Genomic DNA, 20,022 nt, shown 5'->3' with positions numbered 1-20,022 from the left:
TGGCCAAATCCCTCCAAAATCAAGATGGCGACAACAGTGACCTCTGATCGTCCTCACGGCTCATTATACATTAATTATAATGCATTAGGTACTAAAAGACACTCCCGCCAGCGCCATGACAGTTTACAAATGCCACGACAACATCAGGATGTTACCCTATAAGCTCTAAAAAGGGGAGGAACTCCTCAGCTACAGGACTTGCCCACCCCTTTCCAGGAAAACTCATGAAAAATCCACCCCCTGTTTAGCGTATAGTCAAGAAATAACCATCAAAATAGCCAACCAGCAGCCCTCGGGCCTGCTCTGCCTAAGCAGTAACCACACTTTTATTCTTTTACTGTCTTAATACACTTGCTTTCACTTTATGGACTTTACCCGAATTCTTTCTAGCGAGAGATCCAAGAACCCTGTGTTGGGGTCTGGGTCGGCACCCCTTTCCTGTGCCACAGGTGTGCGGTTTTAGGAGAGAACATATTCTCACCTTCCTCGCCGGCTGTTCATGCAGAAGCCACTCAATTGTAGTTGGCTGATTTACCTTGACCCAACCTGTGCCCTCCTGAGCTCCGCAGGTTACTTCAGCAAGGGTCAGTGCAGAAGATTCATTTTTACTTTAATTTCTAAATTCTTTTTAAGACTAATTAAACACAGAAGTGATAAGGGGGAAAAGAGGAGAGCAAGGAGTTCAATCTGTAGCTAACTGTGAAAACCAACTGAGATAACTCACCACCTTTGGAGCAGCCCAGAACGTTAATTTTATATTTAAGGAAGATATGGATATTTCAATATAAAAATCTCAATGGGCATGCATGGGTGGTTCCTTCACAAGTTTAGGTTTTTTGCCTCTTATTCAAACAAGCTCAACTGCTAATTCACATTGCCAACCTCAGCAGGGCAGCAGATGTGTGTGCAGCCACACCGTGTGTCTGTGATACTCACGTACTGTTTTCAAGGTTACAGAAACGCCGAGGGGATGAATGGGTGGGGGAAGGGGGTGCTGGCCTGTAAGATGAAGATTCTCTACGGAGACTCCACTTACCCCGAGAGCATCTCGAATATCAGGATGCCGAGGGCCCACCAGTCCACGGCCCTTCCGTGGCCCTTGCTCTGAATGACTTCCGGGGCCAGGTACTCGGGTGTTCCACAGAGGGTCCAAGTCCTATATGGGCGACAGAGACAGACCCCACAAAACTCAGTGGTGCTTGGCTAATGCAGTCACCTTAGAAGCTCTGATTGTTACAATAACTTAGTTGAGTAAAACCACGCTCCCTTTACCCTCCTGTGCACACATTTTACTGTGTCAAGACAGTAACATTGTTTTTGCTGATTCCTTTCCATAGTAACATTTCTTAACTGGCTTGGAAACTAAAGAATTGGTTTTATCATCCTTGCTACTGTTGCTGGTACTGTTACCACTGCTACTCAGAAGCAAAAAAAAAAAAAAAAACTCAGTTTTTTTGAGTTATTTATACCTGTCTTAGTATAAATCATAAAGAATAAAATTACTTAATTAAAGGAAAAAGAACGAGATCACGTCCTCTGCAGCAGCGTGGATGGACGTAGAGAGGCCATTCTCCTAAGTGGACGCACATGTTCTCACTTATACGTGGGAGCTAAACACTGGGTATACACAGACACGGAGACGGGGAAAAACAGACACCGGGCCACTGGAAGGTGAAGGACAGGAGGATGAGGATGGAAAATCTAACTGTCACGTACGATGCTTATTGCGTGGGTGACAAAATAATCGGTACACAAAGTGGCATACAGTTTACCCATGTAACAAACCTGCACGTGTACCCCTGAACCTAAAAGTTTTTAAAATAAATAAATAAATAAAATTAAGTAAAAAAGAAAATCCTTTATCCCCTCGCCCCCCCCCCCCCCCCAAAAAAAAGTGGCAGTGAAAAAGAATAATTCAAGAACTCACTTAGGCCAGGCATGGTGGTTCACACCTATAATCCCAGCACTTTGAGAAGCCAAGGTGGGCAGATCACTTGAGCCAGGAGTTCAAGACCAGCCTGGCCAACATGGCGAACTCCATCTCTACTAAAAATACAAAATGAGCCAGGCGTGCTGATGTGTGCCTATAGTCCCAGCTACTCGGGAAGCTGAGGCAGGAGAAATGTTTGAACCCAGGAGGTGGAGGTTGCAGTGAGCCGAGAATGTGCCACTGCACTGTACACTCCAGCCTGGGCGACAGAGCAAGACTGTCTCTCAGAAAAGAAAAAAAAAGGTGCAAGAGCAGAGTCTGTACTGTAACTGAGACCGGATGGTTTGCAAAGTTTACATTCGTTCTCTTCGGCTCTTTACACCCCCACCCCCACCCCCCACAAAAATTTTCTTGCCCCCTGGAAACCAGTGTAAAGACAAAAACACACTTCCTCCCCTGCATGCCATTTTCCTTTAAAAGTGCCTGCTTTGTGCTCCAAAAGCAAAGTGGTGGCCTCAAGCAGGAAGCCTGTACTTCTTCCCCTAAGAAAGCTCTGGAATAAAAAATCACTTTCTTTATACCGGACCTCGCCCTTGCTAATTGCACTCTGCAAACGGCGAGCGGCTGAACCTGCATTTTGGTTACAGAAGCATCTGCTAAACAAAGTCAGGGAAAGATAACAAGGACCGCAGCAGAAGCTGGAAGACTCATGGGCTGGAAAGGAACTGAGCATCAGTAATCCCAGAGAGGGGGCCGTGTCTGGGCCACACTCCATTGGTGCTCTACTGCTGGGTAGAATGTCGCTTCGGGCTTTCAGCAATTCAGACCCGTAGCACACTTCCAAGCCACATCCACCCTTCCTGCCAAGGGCTGCCTTGGTGTGTGGAGCCTGTCTGTAGACAGGCAGGAAGAAGAACACCTTCGGAGGGAAAAAATATATAGATGCTTTGCAAAAGACCCTTCCCTTCCACCAGTCAAATCAATAAAAGAAGAAACTTTTTGTAAGTTGAATGTAAAGAGAACAAAAAATAAGTTCCACAGAGTCTGGTAATGTACATGTTTATCCACTCTCAAGTTCTTTGCACAATGTATCAAGCATGTGTAAAGCCTATTTTACACCCAGCACATGTTGCCTGAGTCCGCCCTGTTTACAGTGGTGTGGGCATGTATCTTGGCTTCAGCTCCTCAGCTTCCTGCTTGCAGGAACCCACCCAAAATGTTGTTACTGGTATCTCTCCTTCCCTTCCCCACCACACCTCTCTACCCCACCTCTTTCCAGACAACAGACTTTTCCACATTAATCTGTAAGCCCTCGGGATAACAACAAACTGGCTGCCATCCAAATTTCAAATTCTGTCAGCCATCCATGAAATCAAAGTACCACAAGGTCAGGCATGGTAGTTTACAACTGTAATCCTAGTACTTTGGGAGGTTGAGGCAGGAGGATTGCCTGAGGCTAGGAGTTTCAGACCAGCTTGGGCAACATAGCAAGACCACTCCTTTACAAAAAAAAAAAGCCAGGTGTGCTAAAGTGCACCTGTAGTCTCAGCTAGTCAGGAGGCTGAGATGGGAGGATCACTTGAGCCCAGGGGGTCAAGGCTGCAGGGAGCATGATAGTGCCACTGTACCCCAGCCTGGGCAACAGAGCAAGACACTGTCTCAAAAAAAAAAAAAAAATACTGCAGGATCTAGCAGATGTAAGTCAGAAAACCAGGAAAGAAGACAAGGAGAGAAATTGAGTCCTCTTCCCACAGAAGAATGTGGAAGGGACTTACTCTCTATCTGCAGGTTAGATCTAACTATGGAACAGAGATCACCATGTGGTCCTGTTAAGTGCTTCTCACTCATTAGAATTAAGTCTACAAATGGAAAGTACAATGCACACTATTTCAGAAACATGCTCTCCCCTGCCCTGCCCTGCCCAGCAGTTGAATCAATTCCAAGTACACCCCGGCTGCTTCGACGCACGACACTTCTATCATTCTGCAAGACGAGTGACTTATTGGCCTGCTAGTTTTGTATTTCCACCTTGCTAGCCCATCCAAAGTGGCCTGAAAGTAGCTAAAAGCCTAGATCTTAGCTGATATGAAGCCCAGGTAGAGGCCACAGGTCATGCTACCGGCATTAGCTGCAACTTCTCCACTTACCTTTTGAAAGATGAGATTCTTTTTGGCTCTGTGTTAGGGAAAGGACACACACCTAAGGCTGTATAAGTTTCCAGGTTCTGACTTGCCTCAGAAAGACTTTGGCCCCATTAGAGTCACTCCTTCCTGCAAAAACCCCAATGCCTCACTAGATGTACAAAGAGACATACGCTGCTATGGAGAGATGTCGACTGCGTGAGTATGAGATGAGACAGTCTGAGTGTTATGTCGACACCACTGGTCTGGGCAGTGAATTATCCACTTCCCTGTTCCTGTCTCCTTTTGCTCACCTGCCTTTTGGGTAGAAGGAAGGTGACACCTGCTGTTCTGTTTTCTCACTGTTCTTAGTTTCACTATGGCCAGGGGGAGGGGAGGGAGGAGGCCACGTTAACGAAGCAGAAACAGAGCTAAGGATAGGATTCTCTGTAAAGTATAGATATCCAATGACTCCTGTGTTCTGAATGCCCACGCCTTCCACCATACCTGCACTGGTTGGACTGTGCATCCCCCAAAGTCCTAAACCCCAGTATTTGTGAGTGGGACCTCATGTGCAAACAGGATCTTTGTAGCTGCAGTCAAGTTAAGAAGAGATCATCCTGGCTTAGGATGGGGAATAATTGCTTAACAGGTACAGGTTCTCTTTTGGGATGACGAAATGTTCTGGAACTAGAGAGAGGTGATGGTTGCACGACACGGTAAATGCAATAGATGCCACTGAATTGTGCACGGCAAGATGGTTCAAATGGGCTGGCTACAGTGGCTCATGCCTGTAATCTCAACGCTTTGGGAGGCCAAGGTGGGAGTATCACTTGAGCCTCAGGGTTCCAGACCAGCCTAGGCAACATAGCCAGACCCTATCTGTACAAAAATATTTAAAAATTAGCCAGGCATCGTGGCTCACACCTCTAGTCTCAGGTACTCAGGAGGCTGAGAGAGGAGGATTGCTTCAGCCTAGGAGTTGGAAACTACAGTGAGCCGTGATCACACCACTGCACTCCAGCTTGGCTGACAGAGAAAGACCCTGTTCTGAAACATTAAAAATGTTAATAAAGATGGTTATGATGGTACATTTTAAGCGTATTTTACCACAGTAAAAAGAGAAAAAGAGGTCGGGCATGGTGGTTCATGCCTGTAATCCTAACACTTTGGGAGGCCGAGGCAAGTGGATCACGAGGTCAGGAGTTCAAGACCAGCCTGGGCAAGATGGTGAAACTCCATCTCTACTAAAAACTACAAAACTTAGCTGGGCACGGTGGCAGGCACCTGTAATCCCAGCTACTCAGGAGGTTGGGGCAGGAGAATTGCTTGAACCTGGGTGGCAGAGGTTGCAGTCAGCCGAGATCGTGCCACTGCACTCCAGCCTGGGCAACAGAGTGAGACTCTGTCTCAAAAAAAAAAAAAAAAAATAGAGAGAAATGGATGACATCTCCAAGCTGAGTTTCAGTCCAGTCCCTCTTACGTCCTAGCAGGTGGCATCACCAGCCTCACTTTCTGTCTCTCCTCACGGTTTTATGACATGGTGAGCACGTCACTCAGCTAACAGGGACATGGTGGGGCTCAGGAGGAAGGACAGCTGATGAGAGCTTTTACACTTGATTACAGATACAAATGCATTTTTTTCCTTTTTATCAGAAAAGTATGAGCCAGTGTTTTGTCTGAGTTTGGTAATGCAGGAAATAGATATTAGCTCAGTACTCATAGTGAAAATACTACATTGCATTTTCTTATAGGATCTGGGGTTACAATGAAAAAGCAGGGTGTGGGATTTTTCATAAAAACGGAAGATTTTGTCATTTTTTTTAATGGGGACACAATCACAGTTCCTAGAACTGTCTGATGGGAACAAACAGTTGAGAATTTCAGGCCCATGAAGGGAGAAGGTGCATGTCTACAAGCATGGGACAGCTTCCAATAGCCAGCCCAGGTGCTGGGAGGGCTTTCCTCCATGACAATGGCTCCTAGACACCACTGACCAACCTCGGCACAGTAATACCCACCTCCTAGTATGAACTACAGCAAAGTTCAAGGGAAAGTAGCAACACGACTGCAAATAGACTCGACATCTCAGGCCCTCCTTGGCTTCCGTCAAATACTCAAAGTCAGAAACTAAGGGAAAACGTCTCAAGTAACTAGAAAGACTTTTCCGGTGTTACGAAATATATATAAAACAATTATGTATTTACAAATCTATATGTTTAAATTTGAACTTATAATCTAAACAGTAAATGTGTAACACATACTAATATATAAATTTAAATTTAAAAAATATATTTATAAAATTATATATAAAACTGTGGATAATAATGTATAATTATAGCTACATATAATTTTCTAAATATACTTATAATTTATGAGCATATATAATTATTTGGTAGTCATGTTTATAACTATAAAATTAAACATGTAATATTAAATATAAAATTGTATCCGTTTATTATATATTTAATTGGATTAAATGATTTATTTTTAAATGATTATTTTAACTAAAAATTACATTATATTTATTTAATATATAATTATAATGTGAATATATTAATAAATTAACATATACATATGTTGTGTTACATTAGTAATAAAGAGATAAATACATTTAAATATATAAATTTAATGTAGGATATATTATGTGCAACCAAATATTACAATTATATAGTTATTTATAATTATATACAGAATTATGATTTTATACGTATAATTTTCAATTGTAAAATACACATAGCATAGAATTTTCCATTTTAAGCATTTTTAATTGTATAGTTCAGTGGTGGGAAGTCCGTCGACCTTGGTGTTCAACCCTCCCCACCATCCACTGCTGGAACTTCTTCATCATTCCAAACAGAAACTCCGTCCTCATTAAACGTTATCTCCCCCTACCCTGCACCTCCCCAGCCCCTGGCACCCACCATTCTATTTTCTGTCCCTATAATTTGAAAGAATCTAGGGCCCTCCTACAAGTAGAATCACACAATATGAGACCTTTTTGGTCTGGCTTATTTCATCCAATATCATGTGTTCAAGGTTTATCAACATGTAGAATGTGTCAGAATTATACTCCTTTTCATGGCCAATAATATTCCACTGCACAGACAGAGCTCCTGGCCAATTTTAACCAGTTCACAAAGCAAATGGCCTGGCTCAGGGGTGGGCAAATATTTTGTGTAGGGAGCCAGATGGCAAATATTTTAGGCTTTGTGAATCACAGGGTCTCTGTTACAAATATCCAACTCTGGTACTGTAGCTCAAAAGCCCCCAAAATGTGACTGTGTTCCAATAAAACTTTATTAACAGACACACAGGGGGCTGGATTTAACCTATGCAAGGCTAATTTTTTTGTTTTTGATGTTTTGTAGAGACGAGGTCTTGCTATGTTACCCAGGCTGGGCTTTTTTAAAAAAAAAGTTTTGTCAGATGTGATAACGCCACTGAAGTTCTTTTTTAAAGGGAGTTATCTGTTAGAGATAGGATGAAGTACACCTGCTTTAAAATAACTCAAGAAACAAATGGGCGAAGGAAAAAAAAAAACAAAGTGGCAAAGCTTTGATAACAATCGAAGCTGGGTGATGGGGCCATAAGGTTTCAACGTGAACTACTCTCTCTACTCCTGTGTGTGTGTGTGTGTGTGTGTGTGTGTGTGTGTGTGTGAAAGGGGTAAGTAGTAATTTTGAAAGACTAGGTTCAATATTACCCCTATAAGGCTAGAAATAAAAATCCAGAGGACAGTAATCAATGTAACATCTGGATTTAAAATGCTACAACAGAAGAACTAGGACAGAGCTGTTGCGCCTGGCATGGTGGCTCACGGCTACTGTCCTGGCACTTTGGGAGGCCGAGGCGGGAGGACTGCTTGAGGCCAGGAGTTCAAGACTATCCTGGCCAATATAGTGAGACCCTGTCTCAAAAGAAACACAAAAAAACAAAAACGAACAAAAAGCTGTCACAGAGAAATAAAAAAACACCAAAAACAAACAAACAAAAAAGAGCTGTTGCAAAGAAAGAATACCACCTGTTATGGTTTAAAGACAGATGTACAAAGGTCGAACATCTTTAATCCAAATCTGAAATCCCAAATGCTCCAAAAGGCAACACTTTTCCAGCACCGACATGAGGCTCACAGCTCAAAGGAAATGCTCACTGGAGCATCCTGGATTTCAGATTTTCAAATTAGAGATGCTCACAGGTAAGTGTAATTCAAATATTCCACAATCTGAAAAAAATCTAAAATCCAAAACAATTCTGGTCTGAAGTATTTCAGGTAAGGGATGCTTGTGTTATGCATCTGAATTATAAAATCAAATTAAACACATCAGTATTTTATTTTGAGCATTTCATAAAACCAGAAATAATTCTAGTTTGCCACCAAATCTTTTAGGGGAGCTCTCTAGATAATATAAAGTATGTGTGCAAAATATTTAAAATACAAACATAATATTGCTGTTAGAAAACAAGAGCCTGGTGAACGCAAGTCACAAAAGAAAACCATCTGAACATACTGACAACCTAGGAAAGTCAGAAATCAAGTCACCAAGAGCAGTGGTTTAAAATAAGTAGGACAGTCATTCAGTTAACAGGGTTGCTAGGGGAGGGGAGGAGAGGGGAGAGGAGGGGGGAGGGGGGAGGGGAGGGAGGGGAAGGGAGGCGAGGGAGGGGAAGGGAGGGGAGGGGAGGGGAGGGGAGGGGAGGGGAGAAGAGGAGGGGAAGGGAAGGAACTGGAGGGAATGGGAGGGGAGGGAGAAGAAGGGAGGAAGGAAGGGAGGGAGGGAGAAAGGAAGGAAGGGAGGGAGAGGCTAAGTACCATAGCTCCCGCCTGTAATCCCAAAACTTTGGGAGGCCAAGGTTGGAGGATTGCTTCAGCTTAGGAGTTCAAGACCGGCCCTGGTAACATAGTGAAACCCTGTCTCTACAAAAAATCAAAAAATTAGCCAGGCATGGTGATGCAAGCCTGTAGTCTCAGCTACTTGGGAGGCTGAGAGACAGGAGGAATGCTTGAGCCTGGGAGTTCGAGGCTGTGGTGAGCCATGGTCGCACTACTGCACTCCAGCCTGGGTGACACAGTGAGACCTTGTCTCAAAAAAGAAACAAAAAACAAAGAAAGAAATTCGTGTCGTGAATAGAATACATTACAACATGCTTAAGTATGTTTTTACCCCATGCTATAAGAGAAAAATGAGAAATGTACTTCTTTCCGGGATATGTTCAAAAATGTTATTCAAGGCCGGGCGCGGTGGTTCACGCCTGTAATCCCAATGCTTTGGAAGTTCGAGGCAGGTGGATACTTGAGGCCAGCTGACCAAGACCAGCCTGGGCAACGTGGTGCAACCAGGTCTCTACTAAAAATACAAAAATTAGCCAGGCGTGGTGGTACATGCCTGTAATCCCAGCTACTTGGGAGGCTGAAATGGGAGGATCGCTGGAGCCCAGGAGGCTGAGGTTGCATGAGCCAAGATCCCACCACTGCACTCCAGCCTGGGTGACAGAGTAAGACCCTGTCTTAAAAAAAAAAAAAAGGTTATTCAAGATGAGGCCTCCCTGTTTAGTTCCATCTATTCTGTAGTGGTCTACGATACAGTGGTGAATTTAAGTTTTATTCAAAAGGCACATGTACTGTTTGAATCCTGAATCAGAGGCAGGGCCATGTACCTGCCCCCATGCACACAATTTCCCTGGGGTTGGGCCAGAAGAGAGATGCTTCGTTACAAAGAGGGTCAAAAAAAACAAGGAGAAAAGAGTACCCACAAAAAAAAAAGTTTCCAGAAGCTACACTACCCATACAGAGGAAGATGCAGTTCTTTGCAAAAGCAATCTATCAAGATGGTAATGAGGCATTTTCTAAGATTTTCACATGTTCATTAAGTACAATAATCGCTGCATGTTATATACGAAACTATCTTCGTCCATTTAAATAGACATCATGAATTAACTGGACAGTAACATGGTTTGTCAAACTTATAAGCAAGTGAATATATGAAATATTTTATCTCTGGTTTGTTTGAATTAGACTTGCAAATGACTTTAAACGAATTTACTAATATACCGTGTGCTGCCAAGAGAGGGCAGCACGGATGCTGTAAATCAGTATTTTTAAAAATCCTGTCTTTCCTATTCCATGTAAAATGCACCTAATTTCCATGCGTCTTATTTTTGGAAATGTAATACAAGAAATACCACAGGGGGAAATCAGATTGAATTTAAATGCATCATAAAATTTCCCTAGGAGAGCCCTTTTCTAAAAGCCGCCAGAGGAGAGAGTCATTTAGTGTAAAACTGCCCCCACATCAAGTTTCTCAAAAACGCAGACGGTTTTACAATGTTAAGAGTATAATTAGTGTAATTATCACCTTACCCAACCCCACCACATCAAAGAATATGGACATATAAGATGTATTTTCTAGGCTTGCCTGACCAAGACAGAAGCCGATAGCCATGTGCCATCCTGGGTATTTGAAATGTAGCTTGTCTACCGAGGAACTGATGTCATTATCTAATTCTATCTTAATTAATTTAATCTAATTGAAAAACCGACACTCAGTGGAGTTACCAACAATCTTTCTGAGGATTTTTCAGCAGCTTGGGCATGTGAATTTACTTTTTATGACTGTTGATTTTATAAATGTAAATTAAACATCCATTGGGAACTAAGCTATGAGGTCGCCGAGGCATAAGAACCATACAATGGACTTTAAGGACTTGGGGGAAAGGGTGGGAGGTGGGTGAGAGATAAAAGACTACATTCTGGGGCCGGGTGTGGTGGCTCACCCCTGTAATCCCAGCACTTTGGGAGGCCAAGGCGGGCAGATCACAAGGTCAGGAGATCGAGGCCATCCTGGCTAACACGGTGAAACCCCATCTCTACTAAAAAGACAAAAAGTTAGCCGGGCGTTGTGGCGGGCGCCTGTAGTCCCAGCTACTCGGGAGGCTGAGGCAGGAGAATGGCGTGAACCCGGGAGGCGGAGCTTGCAGTGAGCGGAGATCGCGCCACTGCACTCCAGCCTGGGCGACAGAGTGGGACTCCATCTCAAAAACAAACAAACAAACAAACAAAAAAGGATAACTGTTTTCTCCTCAATGGAGTATGTGTGTGTGGAAACATACCTATATATAATTGTTCCAGGCTGAAATGTATCCCTTAAAGCTTATATGCTGCAGTCCTAACCCCCAGAACTTCAGAATGTGACTATATGGGAAAGAGCGTCTTTAAAGAGGTCATTAAGGTAAAATGAGGTCACTAGGGCGGGTCCTGATCCAATAGGACTGGTGTCCTCATAAGAAGAGGAGACAAGGATACAGACATGCGCAGAGAGACGAGCCTGTGAGGACACAGGGAGAAGACGGCATCTCCAAGCCAAGGAGAGAGGCCTCAGGAGGAACCAGCCCTGCCCACATCTGGATCTCAGGCCTCAGCCTCCATGACAGTGAGAGGAAAAGGTCTATTCTTTAATGCCCAGTGTGTGGTCTTTTGTCATGACAGACTGGTTAAATGAATGCAATCATGGAAAAAAATACATATACATGTATTATCAACTGAATGTGTGTGTTCCCCCCAAAATTCCTATGTTGAAATCATCATCACCAAAGTGATAGCGTTAGGAGGTGGGGCCTTTGGGAGATGATGAGATCACGAAGGTGGAGTCTCACGAATGGGATGAGTGCCCTTACAAAAGGGGCCCCAGAGAGCCCCCTCGCCCCTTCCACCATGTGAGGACACAGCAAGAAGGCGCCGTCTATGAACCAGGAAGCAGGTTCCTTCCAGGTGCACAATCTGTCGCATCTTGATCTCGGACTTGCAGCCTCCAGAGCTGTGAGCCATGGATGTCTGCTGTCGAGGCTGCCCAGTCTATGAGCGTATGTTAGTGCAGCCCACACTGGTTGAGACAACATGTGATGGTTCGTTTCATTTGCTGCTGGGCCGTGGGGTCCCCAGATGTTTGTTCAAACGTTGTTTCGGGGTGTGTCTGTGAGTGCGTTTCCAGAAAAGAAACACATATAATATCATACATATGATATAGTATGATATAGGTATACTATATAATATAGTATAATACATAGTATAGTATAGTAATATATACTATATATAATACATAGTATGTGTAATATACAATATGTACAATATGTACTATATAGAGTACAGTAATATGTATATGACACAGGAATGTTATATATTATATAGTATAATATATAGTATACCTATATAATACTATCATAGTCATAGTATACTATATTATAGTATAATATATACTATACATATATAATACTATATCATATGTACATAAAATATACTATGTTATATAAAATAATATAGTGTTAGATATATTTCTACTTAATATACATATACAGTGGAAATATATATATACATAATAGAAATATAGATACCAGAAAAAAGTAAGTGTGTGTGTGTGTGTGAGCAGGTGTGTGTGGAATATGCAATTTGGATTTTTTTGGTTTTTTTTGAGACAGGATCTTGCTCTTTCACCCAGGCTGGAGTGCAGTGGTATGATCACAGCTCACTGCAGCCTCAACTTCCGGGGCTCAAATGATCCTCCAACATCAGTCTCCCAAGTAGCTGGGACTACAGAGATCCACCACCATAATCAACTTTATATATATATATATATATATTTCTGTAGAGATGGGGTCTTGCTATGTTGTCCAGACTGGTCTCAAACTCCTGGGCTCAAATGATTCTTCCACCTCAGCATCCCAAAGCTCTGGGATTACAGGTGTGAGCCACGGCACCTGGCATTTAATTTCAAGAGATATTGTATCCTATTCGGTGCAGATCTATTTTATAGTCAGGGCAATTCAAACTTGGATATGACTTATTTCCTCATCATTTCGGGTCAACAGTGGAAATGTGGTGTTCCGATTTCCTCCACGGTGCGGGTGAGGGAGAGCGACTTCCTGCCCACCGGCTCTTGGCCAGCAATGGCAGCCCACTTAAAATGAGCTGCAGCTCAGCCTGGCTCTCTCATCCCTGGCTGCAAGTGTCTCCCACACATGAGAGTTACACTCTGGTTCCCAGTCTTCCCCTGCCTGACCTGCCACAACTACCACAATCTTTGTCATTGCCAAGCAGCGTAGATCCCGTCTGAGCTCACGTTCCTCTTACCTGTCTACCAGCTTCTTGGCGAACCCAAAGTCCGTGAGCTTGATGTGGCCATCCCTATCCAGCAGGATGTTCTCCGGCTTCAAGTCTCTGTAGACGATCTCCTTGGAGTGCAGGTACTCGATGGCACAGATGATCTCCGCAGAGTAGAAGAGCCCTGTGGTGCTGGAGAAGCGCCCCCGGTTGCGCAGGTAGCTGAAGAGCTCCCCGCCCGGCACATACTCCATGAGCATGTAGAGGAAGCGCTCGTCATGCCACGTCCAGAACCTGCGGGGACAGCACACGCTCAGGGCCCTGCCAGGGCAAGGCAGGGGGTACGCCGTCAGCTAGGTGTCAGCACATGCTCAGGGCCCCGGCAGGGCAGGGCGGCGATACGATGTCAGCTAGGTGTTGGCGTATAGATGCAGCTAGATGCCAAAATGTGTGTACAGACAGATGGCAATAGCCAGGGACAGATGTCGGGACATGGAGCACACAGATATCAGCACATGGGTAAAGACGGATGCTAACATATGGGTACAGATAGGTATTCAAATGCACATACACACAGATGTTACGATGTGCTTAGAGACAGATGTTAGGATATGGTGTACATCGGGGCTGATATATGGGTGTAAACAGTGTTACCATATGGTATTAAATATGGATATAGATATATGTTAGCATATAGGTGTAGAAATATGCTAATATGTAGTTATAGATAGATGTTAGGATATGGATGTACACAGATATTACAACATGGATATAGAGAAATGTTGGAATACGGGTGTAGACAGGTGTTAATATGTAGGTACAGATGTTAGGATATGGGTGTAGGCAGATGTTAGAATATGGATAGAGATCAATGTTACAATATAAGTGAAGACAGATGGTATCTATATGTATAGATGTTACAGTATGGGTGTAGATGGATGTTAGGATACGGGTGTAGACAGAGGTTCATATATGGACATAGATGTTGGAAGATGGGTGTAGGGAGATGTTAACATATAGGAAGAGACAGATGTTATAATATGGGTGTAGGTGGATGCTAGGATATGGGTGTAGACAGATGTTAATATACACATAAAGACCGATATTAGACTATGAACGTCGATAGATATTAACAGAGGTATAGAGAGACGTTAGGATATGGGCGGAGGCGGATGTAGACTGGTGTTGCTCTGTGGGTGTAGACAGATTAGGATATGGGTGGAGGTAGATGTTAATATGTAGGTGTAGATAGATGCTAACATATGTGATAGATGCTAAGGTGTGCGTACAGACAGATGTTAGGATCTGCGTGTGTGTAGATGTGACTCTGGGTATAGACAGGTGCTAAGGTCTGCATATAGAAAGGTGTAATCCATCAGTATAGGTAGATGCTAAGACGTGTGTAGATGTTAAGAGGTGTATAATCAGATATTGGGAGAAGCATATAGATGGATATTAAAGTACAAGTTCCACAGATGTTACATAGATGTTGTCTTACTCCATTCTGGCTGCTATCACAAAAACACCATATACTAAGGGGCCTTACAAATAAGAACAACGTATTCCCCTCAGTTCTGAAGGCTGGACGTCCGAGGTCAGGGCGCCTGCTGATGAACTGCGTGGTAAGGGCTCATTCCTGAGGGAAGGGCCCTTGTCGCTGTGTCCTCCCACGGACCCAGGGGAAAATGGGGAAACAGGCTCCCTCGGACCCCTTCACCGAGGGCACTGGTCCCGTTCAGTGGCTTCACCCTCACGATCTAATCGCTTCCCCCAACGCTCCACCTTTTAATTCCATAGCTCTGGGGGTTACTGTCTCAGTATATGAATTTGGAAGGGATGCATTCAGACAACAGCAGAGGTTAACATATGTGTATCCTGGGACATGGGTAAAGTTCTCACTGTCTTGGGATGAATGAAGAGTAAATATCACGGTCTCATAATAAACCAGCCAACAGTGTGCTATGGGCTGAACTGTGTCCTCCCAATATCCACATGTTGAAGTCCAAATTCTCAGGACCTCAGAATGTGACTGTATTTGGAGACAGGGCATATAAACAGGTGATTAAGGTAAAATGTGGTCACTAGAATGGGCCCAATTCCAACAGGACTGGAGTCCAAAGAAGAGGAGATGAGGACACAGACATGCACAGAGGGACAACCACGTGAGGACACAGAGAGAAGACGGCGTCTAGAAGTGTATGAGAGAGGGCTCAGGAGGCACTGGCCCTGTTAACACGTTCTTCTCAAAATTCTAGCTTCGAGAATTATAAAACAATAAATCAGTGTTTAATCTACCCCGTCTATGCTACTTTGTTATGGCAGCGCTAACTAACTACCACACACACATCTTCAGAGATCACACCTGATTCAGTAATCTGGAACTATCATTAAGCCTGAGAATTAACAATAAACTAGCAGACTGCATCCCAAACCTGCTGGGAAAAAGTAGCCCTTTTAAAAAGCCCCAAATGAAGTCTTTCGAAGCACTTGCTTGTGGGAGCTTGCCTGAGGTTCTTCTCCTTACAAAGGTGTTGATTAATGGAAGAAAACGCAGCAATGAGAAATTAAGGAAGGTGGCGGTAGGGATGAAAGAAGGAACAGAAGATACTGAGGTGCGTCTGTGCATTCAACATCTCAGCGCAAATATAAATACAGTTTGGAGAGATATGCACTGATAATGAAAGAACGCTTTCACCTAAAGATGGGGGAGGATGGGGAATGAGGCAAGATTTGGAACTAAGGGTTTTGGGATTTTTGTTTGTTTGTTTTTGAGACAGAGTTTTGCTCTAGTTGCCCAGGCTGGAGTGCAGTGGTACAGTCATGGCTCATGCAGCCTCAACTTCCCGGGCTCAAGCAATCCTCCCACCTCAACCTCCCAAGTAGCTAGGACTACAGGTGCATGCCACCATGCCTGGCTAATTTTTATTACTATTATTTTTTAGAGACGGGGTCTCACTGTGTTGCCCAGGCTGGTCTTGAACTCCAGGGCTCAAGCAATCCTCCTGCCTCGTCCTCCCAAAGTGCTGGGATTACAAACGTGAGCCACTGTACCTGACCTGGGCTTTGTTTTTGGAGAGGACTCAGAAGACACCAGCATGCCCGTGTTTCCATGAGCACATGAGCCTTCACCAGTAGAAGGCACCCAGTAGAATCAGGAGCATAAAGGTCCTCAACCATAACCAGGACCCGTGCCAGTTATGTCTCATCTGATCATGATGCTATCACAGATGCTCCCCTGCAAGCTCATTCTAATGAGCTCACCCGCTGGTGTACAAAGAAAACAAAATGATGCCCAGGAAACCCTCCCTGAGGACAGGGAAGGACGCTCAAGGTCGACCGGATGGTCTTGTCTGCTAGTACGGGCCATTCCACCAAAACAATGGAGAATGAGCAAGGACATGTGAGAGAGCTTGCAATGACACAGAGATTGATGCTAAGAAAAATCATAGGCTGGGCACGGAGGCTCAATGCCCGTCATCCCAGCACTTTGGGAAGCCGAGGCAGGAGGATCACTTGAGGCCAGGGGTTCGAAAGCAGCATGAGCAACACAGCAAGATCCCATCTCTACAATAAAAGAATCAGCCAGGCATGGTGGCATCCAAGCAATTCAGGAGGCTGAGGTGGGAGGATCCCTTGAGCCCAGGAATTAGAGGCTGCAGTGAGCTATGATCACACCACTGCACTCCAACCTGGGTGACGGAGCGAGACCCCATTTCTAAAAGGAAAAAAAATAGACAACATGCTACTGTGAGTTTTAAACGAACATTTATTTGACTAATCACAATGTTTTTATGTATTAGCAAAAATATAGGCCTCTTATAAAAAACGCTCTTACCTAATGCACTTTTAAATTTGCAGATTCCACAACAATGCTGGAGTTGGGGGACTAATGACGCTGGAGTGTGGAGGACCCACAAATACAGGTTGTAGGAATGCCTTCCTCTCTCCACCTTGCTGCTGGATTCCTGCCCCTTAGCAGCTGGGTTGCTGAAGGGAGCTCAGGAAGCCAGGGTTAGAAATTTCTTTTTTCTTTTTCCTCAGTTACTAAAGGCTGTGCACCTGTGGCCCACCTCTCCATTCACTTCCTACAGCTCAGCAAGTTCAAAATGTGTGGTCTTGAGGCATAAAGGGAAGCAGGGAGAGTACATGAGGAGGGAGAAGTATTGTGATGGAGCGGTTTTTTGTTGTTGTTGTTGTTTTTTGAGACAGAGTCTTGCTCTGTCGCCCAGGCTTGGAGTGCAATAGCACAATTTTGGCTCACTGCAACCTCCGTCTCCGGGTTCAAGTGATTCTCCTGCCTCAGCCTCCCGAGTAGCTGGGATTACAGGCGCATGCCATCGTGACTGGCTAATTTTGGTATGTAGTGACTGTTTTCTAGAGCAATCTGTTGGAGTTGTAAAAGACCTGCCACATACCCACATTCTTTCCATCTTATCGCTGACATCTCGAGTCATTTTCTCCTAGCTAAATGCCCTATTTTTCTGCTTTGCACCACTGTTGGGCAAGAGTGTTCCTCTCAGTAATATTTCATGATTAAGTGCACGGTATCTCAAATGCATGACAGTCAAACTGTATTTTTGTGGATGAGCTTAGAAGACAACCACGATTTCACTATTCTGGTGGTGAAATATTTTCCAAGGTCCAAATACTATGGTACTAGTGAACTTTTACAATAAACTTGTGTGTCAGCTGGTGACTTTCTAAATTTCTTCAGGGCACAAGGTGGAAGGAAAATGTAGCTACAACTGACCAGCCAAGGTGTGATACTGAAGATCTGGGGGTAACACTGAGCTCTTGAAAATACCATAAATGGTCAAAGCAACAGCAAGACCACTGTCTACAACTGTTAATTTGGTTGAAGAGAATATATATGGCTCTATTTCCCTACGGCTCAAGTATGCAAGAAAAAGATGGATGCATGCCTACACACACACACACACACACACACACACACACACACACACAAAACACTCTCTCTCTCCCTCTCTCTCTCCTGTCAATTAGTTTGCAACACATTCTTTGGATATATCCTGTATCCTCCCCCATCCACCCCACTCTGGGATAATAATCTGCACAGATCCTCTTAAGAACAATGCATCACCTTGTCACAATGTAGCAGCAGGTCACCCTTTAGGAGCATCAGAGATAATTAACCATAGTGGGAGATTAGAAGGATTTGGGTAGGTTAGAAGGGAGGAATGAAAGAACTTTCAGGATTTAGCAGGCATATAGAATATGCAAGCCCTGACAATACAAAGATCTCAGGTTCGGTCACCTGGCTTGCAGGGGAAGTTGCAATTTCAACTACGGGTAGGATGATCTGTAGAGGAAGAGAGTTAGGGCTTTGTATCAAATGAGAAGAGGAGGGAAGGGAAGAGGGGAGGAGGGGAGTGGAGAAGAGGTAAGGAGAGGAGGAGGGAAAGCAGGGGAGAAAAAGTTACTGCATGAGTGGGGAAAACTACTGAGATGTGTAAGGTTGTATGAAAATATAGTTGTTCCACAAGTGTCTCGGTAAAATCAACATCAACAAACTACAAGATTTAACAAAGTCATCTAATCAGTATATATGAAGTGAACACACCATTTTTGCCTATACACTAATGCGGGATCACCCTTCAGCATCTTTAAGAAGTAAGTTTATAAAGAGAGGTAGCCAAGTAAGAACATATTCCTATAAGGAAAAAAAATCTAGAAAACTGGGATTCCCTTGCCCTTCCCCAAATCAGTAAGATTAAGTAAATATTAGAAGAAGAAAAAAGTTCTCTGAGACATCCTTCCTTCAAATCTTCCTTCAAATCAGTAAGACTTTGCAGACAAGTGTGGTGGCTCACACCTGTAATCCCAGCACTTTGGGAGGCTGAGGCAGGAGGATCACTTGAGACCAAGAGTTTGAGACTAGCCTGGGCAACATAGGGAGACTCTGTCTCTGGAAAAAATTAAAAAGATAAGGCAGGTGTGGTTTGTGCACGCCTGTAGTCCCAGGTACTCAAGAGGCTGAGGTGGGAGGACAGCCTGAGCCCAGGAGTTGAAGGCTGCAGTGAGCTATGACTGAACCTCTGCACTCCAGCCTCAGTGACAGAGCGAGACCTTATCTGGGGAAAAAAAAAAGACTTTGCTTACATGGACAGAATTTGTACAGAGCTGGGTATCACTAAAGATAAGGGACAAAAATGTTGAAAGAGATACTGCCTTTACTATCTCCAAAAAACATTTACAAAACTTAAGTCATCATGTGCAGGGACTGTGGAATGGGACGGAGTTTAGTGACCACAGGTGATTTCAAATCTGAGTTTAGAAAATTAGAAACCGATGCATCAGTTCAACGATTCCAGTTAACTGTGTGACTCTGCCCCTGACATCACGTCTATAAAAGTTCAAAAGCAATAGAAGATAAGAGGGTTTATCACAACGGATATGAGAAGCACGTTCAAGATCTAATCCTTACTGTACGTACTAGCCTCAGGAATCAATGAATTCGTCAACACATTAATCAGTAACTCAACAGCCACATTCTTTACTGGTTTCCAGATGTTTTGCACAAGGGCCCCTTATGTGCCAAGCAATGTCCTCAGTACATAATGTCCTCAGGAAGGGCAGATCTTGTGACTGTCATGAGCTTTGCAGGCTTGATGGGGAACAGACATTACATAGTAAACTTGGAAGGATGGCTGGAGGGGGTCTTGCAAGACCAGGTAGAAGGTGGGGACCAGGAGGCAGGGGGCATCTCTGTCCCCACAGCTGAAGGCCAAAGGAAGACTGGGGAGGGACATAAAAGAAAACTGGAGGCCAGGTGCAGTGGCTCACATCTGTAATTCCGGAACTTTGGGGGGCCAATGTGGCAGATCACTTGAGCCCAGGAGCTCAAGACCAGCCTAGGC

The 20,022-nt window shown here is 44.0% G+C and overlaps 1 protein-coding gene across 1 annotated transcript in view; it reads right to left on the bottom strand.

Moving 5' to 3' along the window:
* LOC105478074 (protein kinase cAMP-dependent X-linked catalytic subunit) overlaps positions 1 to 20,022 on the bottom strand; it is a 122,325-nt gene that overhangs the window by 47,716 nt on the left and 54,587 nt on the right. The window contains 2 exon segments of the mRNA XM_011735046.3: positions 1,037 to 1,156; positions 13,175 to 13,438. Of these exon segments, the coding sequence (XP_011733348.2) occupies positions 1,037 to 1,156; positions 13,175 to 13,438 (384 nt within the window).

The sequence above is a fragment of the Macaca nemestrina genome, chromosome X (assembly GCF_043159975.1).
Source record: "Macaca nemestrina isolate mMacNem1 chromosome X, mMacNem.hap1, whole genome shotgun sequence".
Classification (NCBI taxonomy): domain Eukaryota; kingdom Metazoa; phylum Chordata; class Mammalia; order Primates; family Cercopithecidae; genus Macaca; species Macaca nemestrina.
This window is presented reverse-complemented; position numbering and strand designations above follow the sequence as displayed.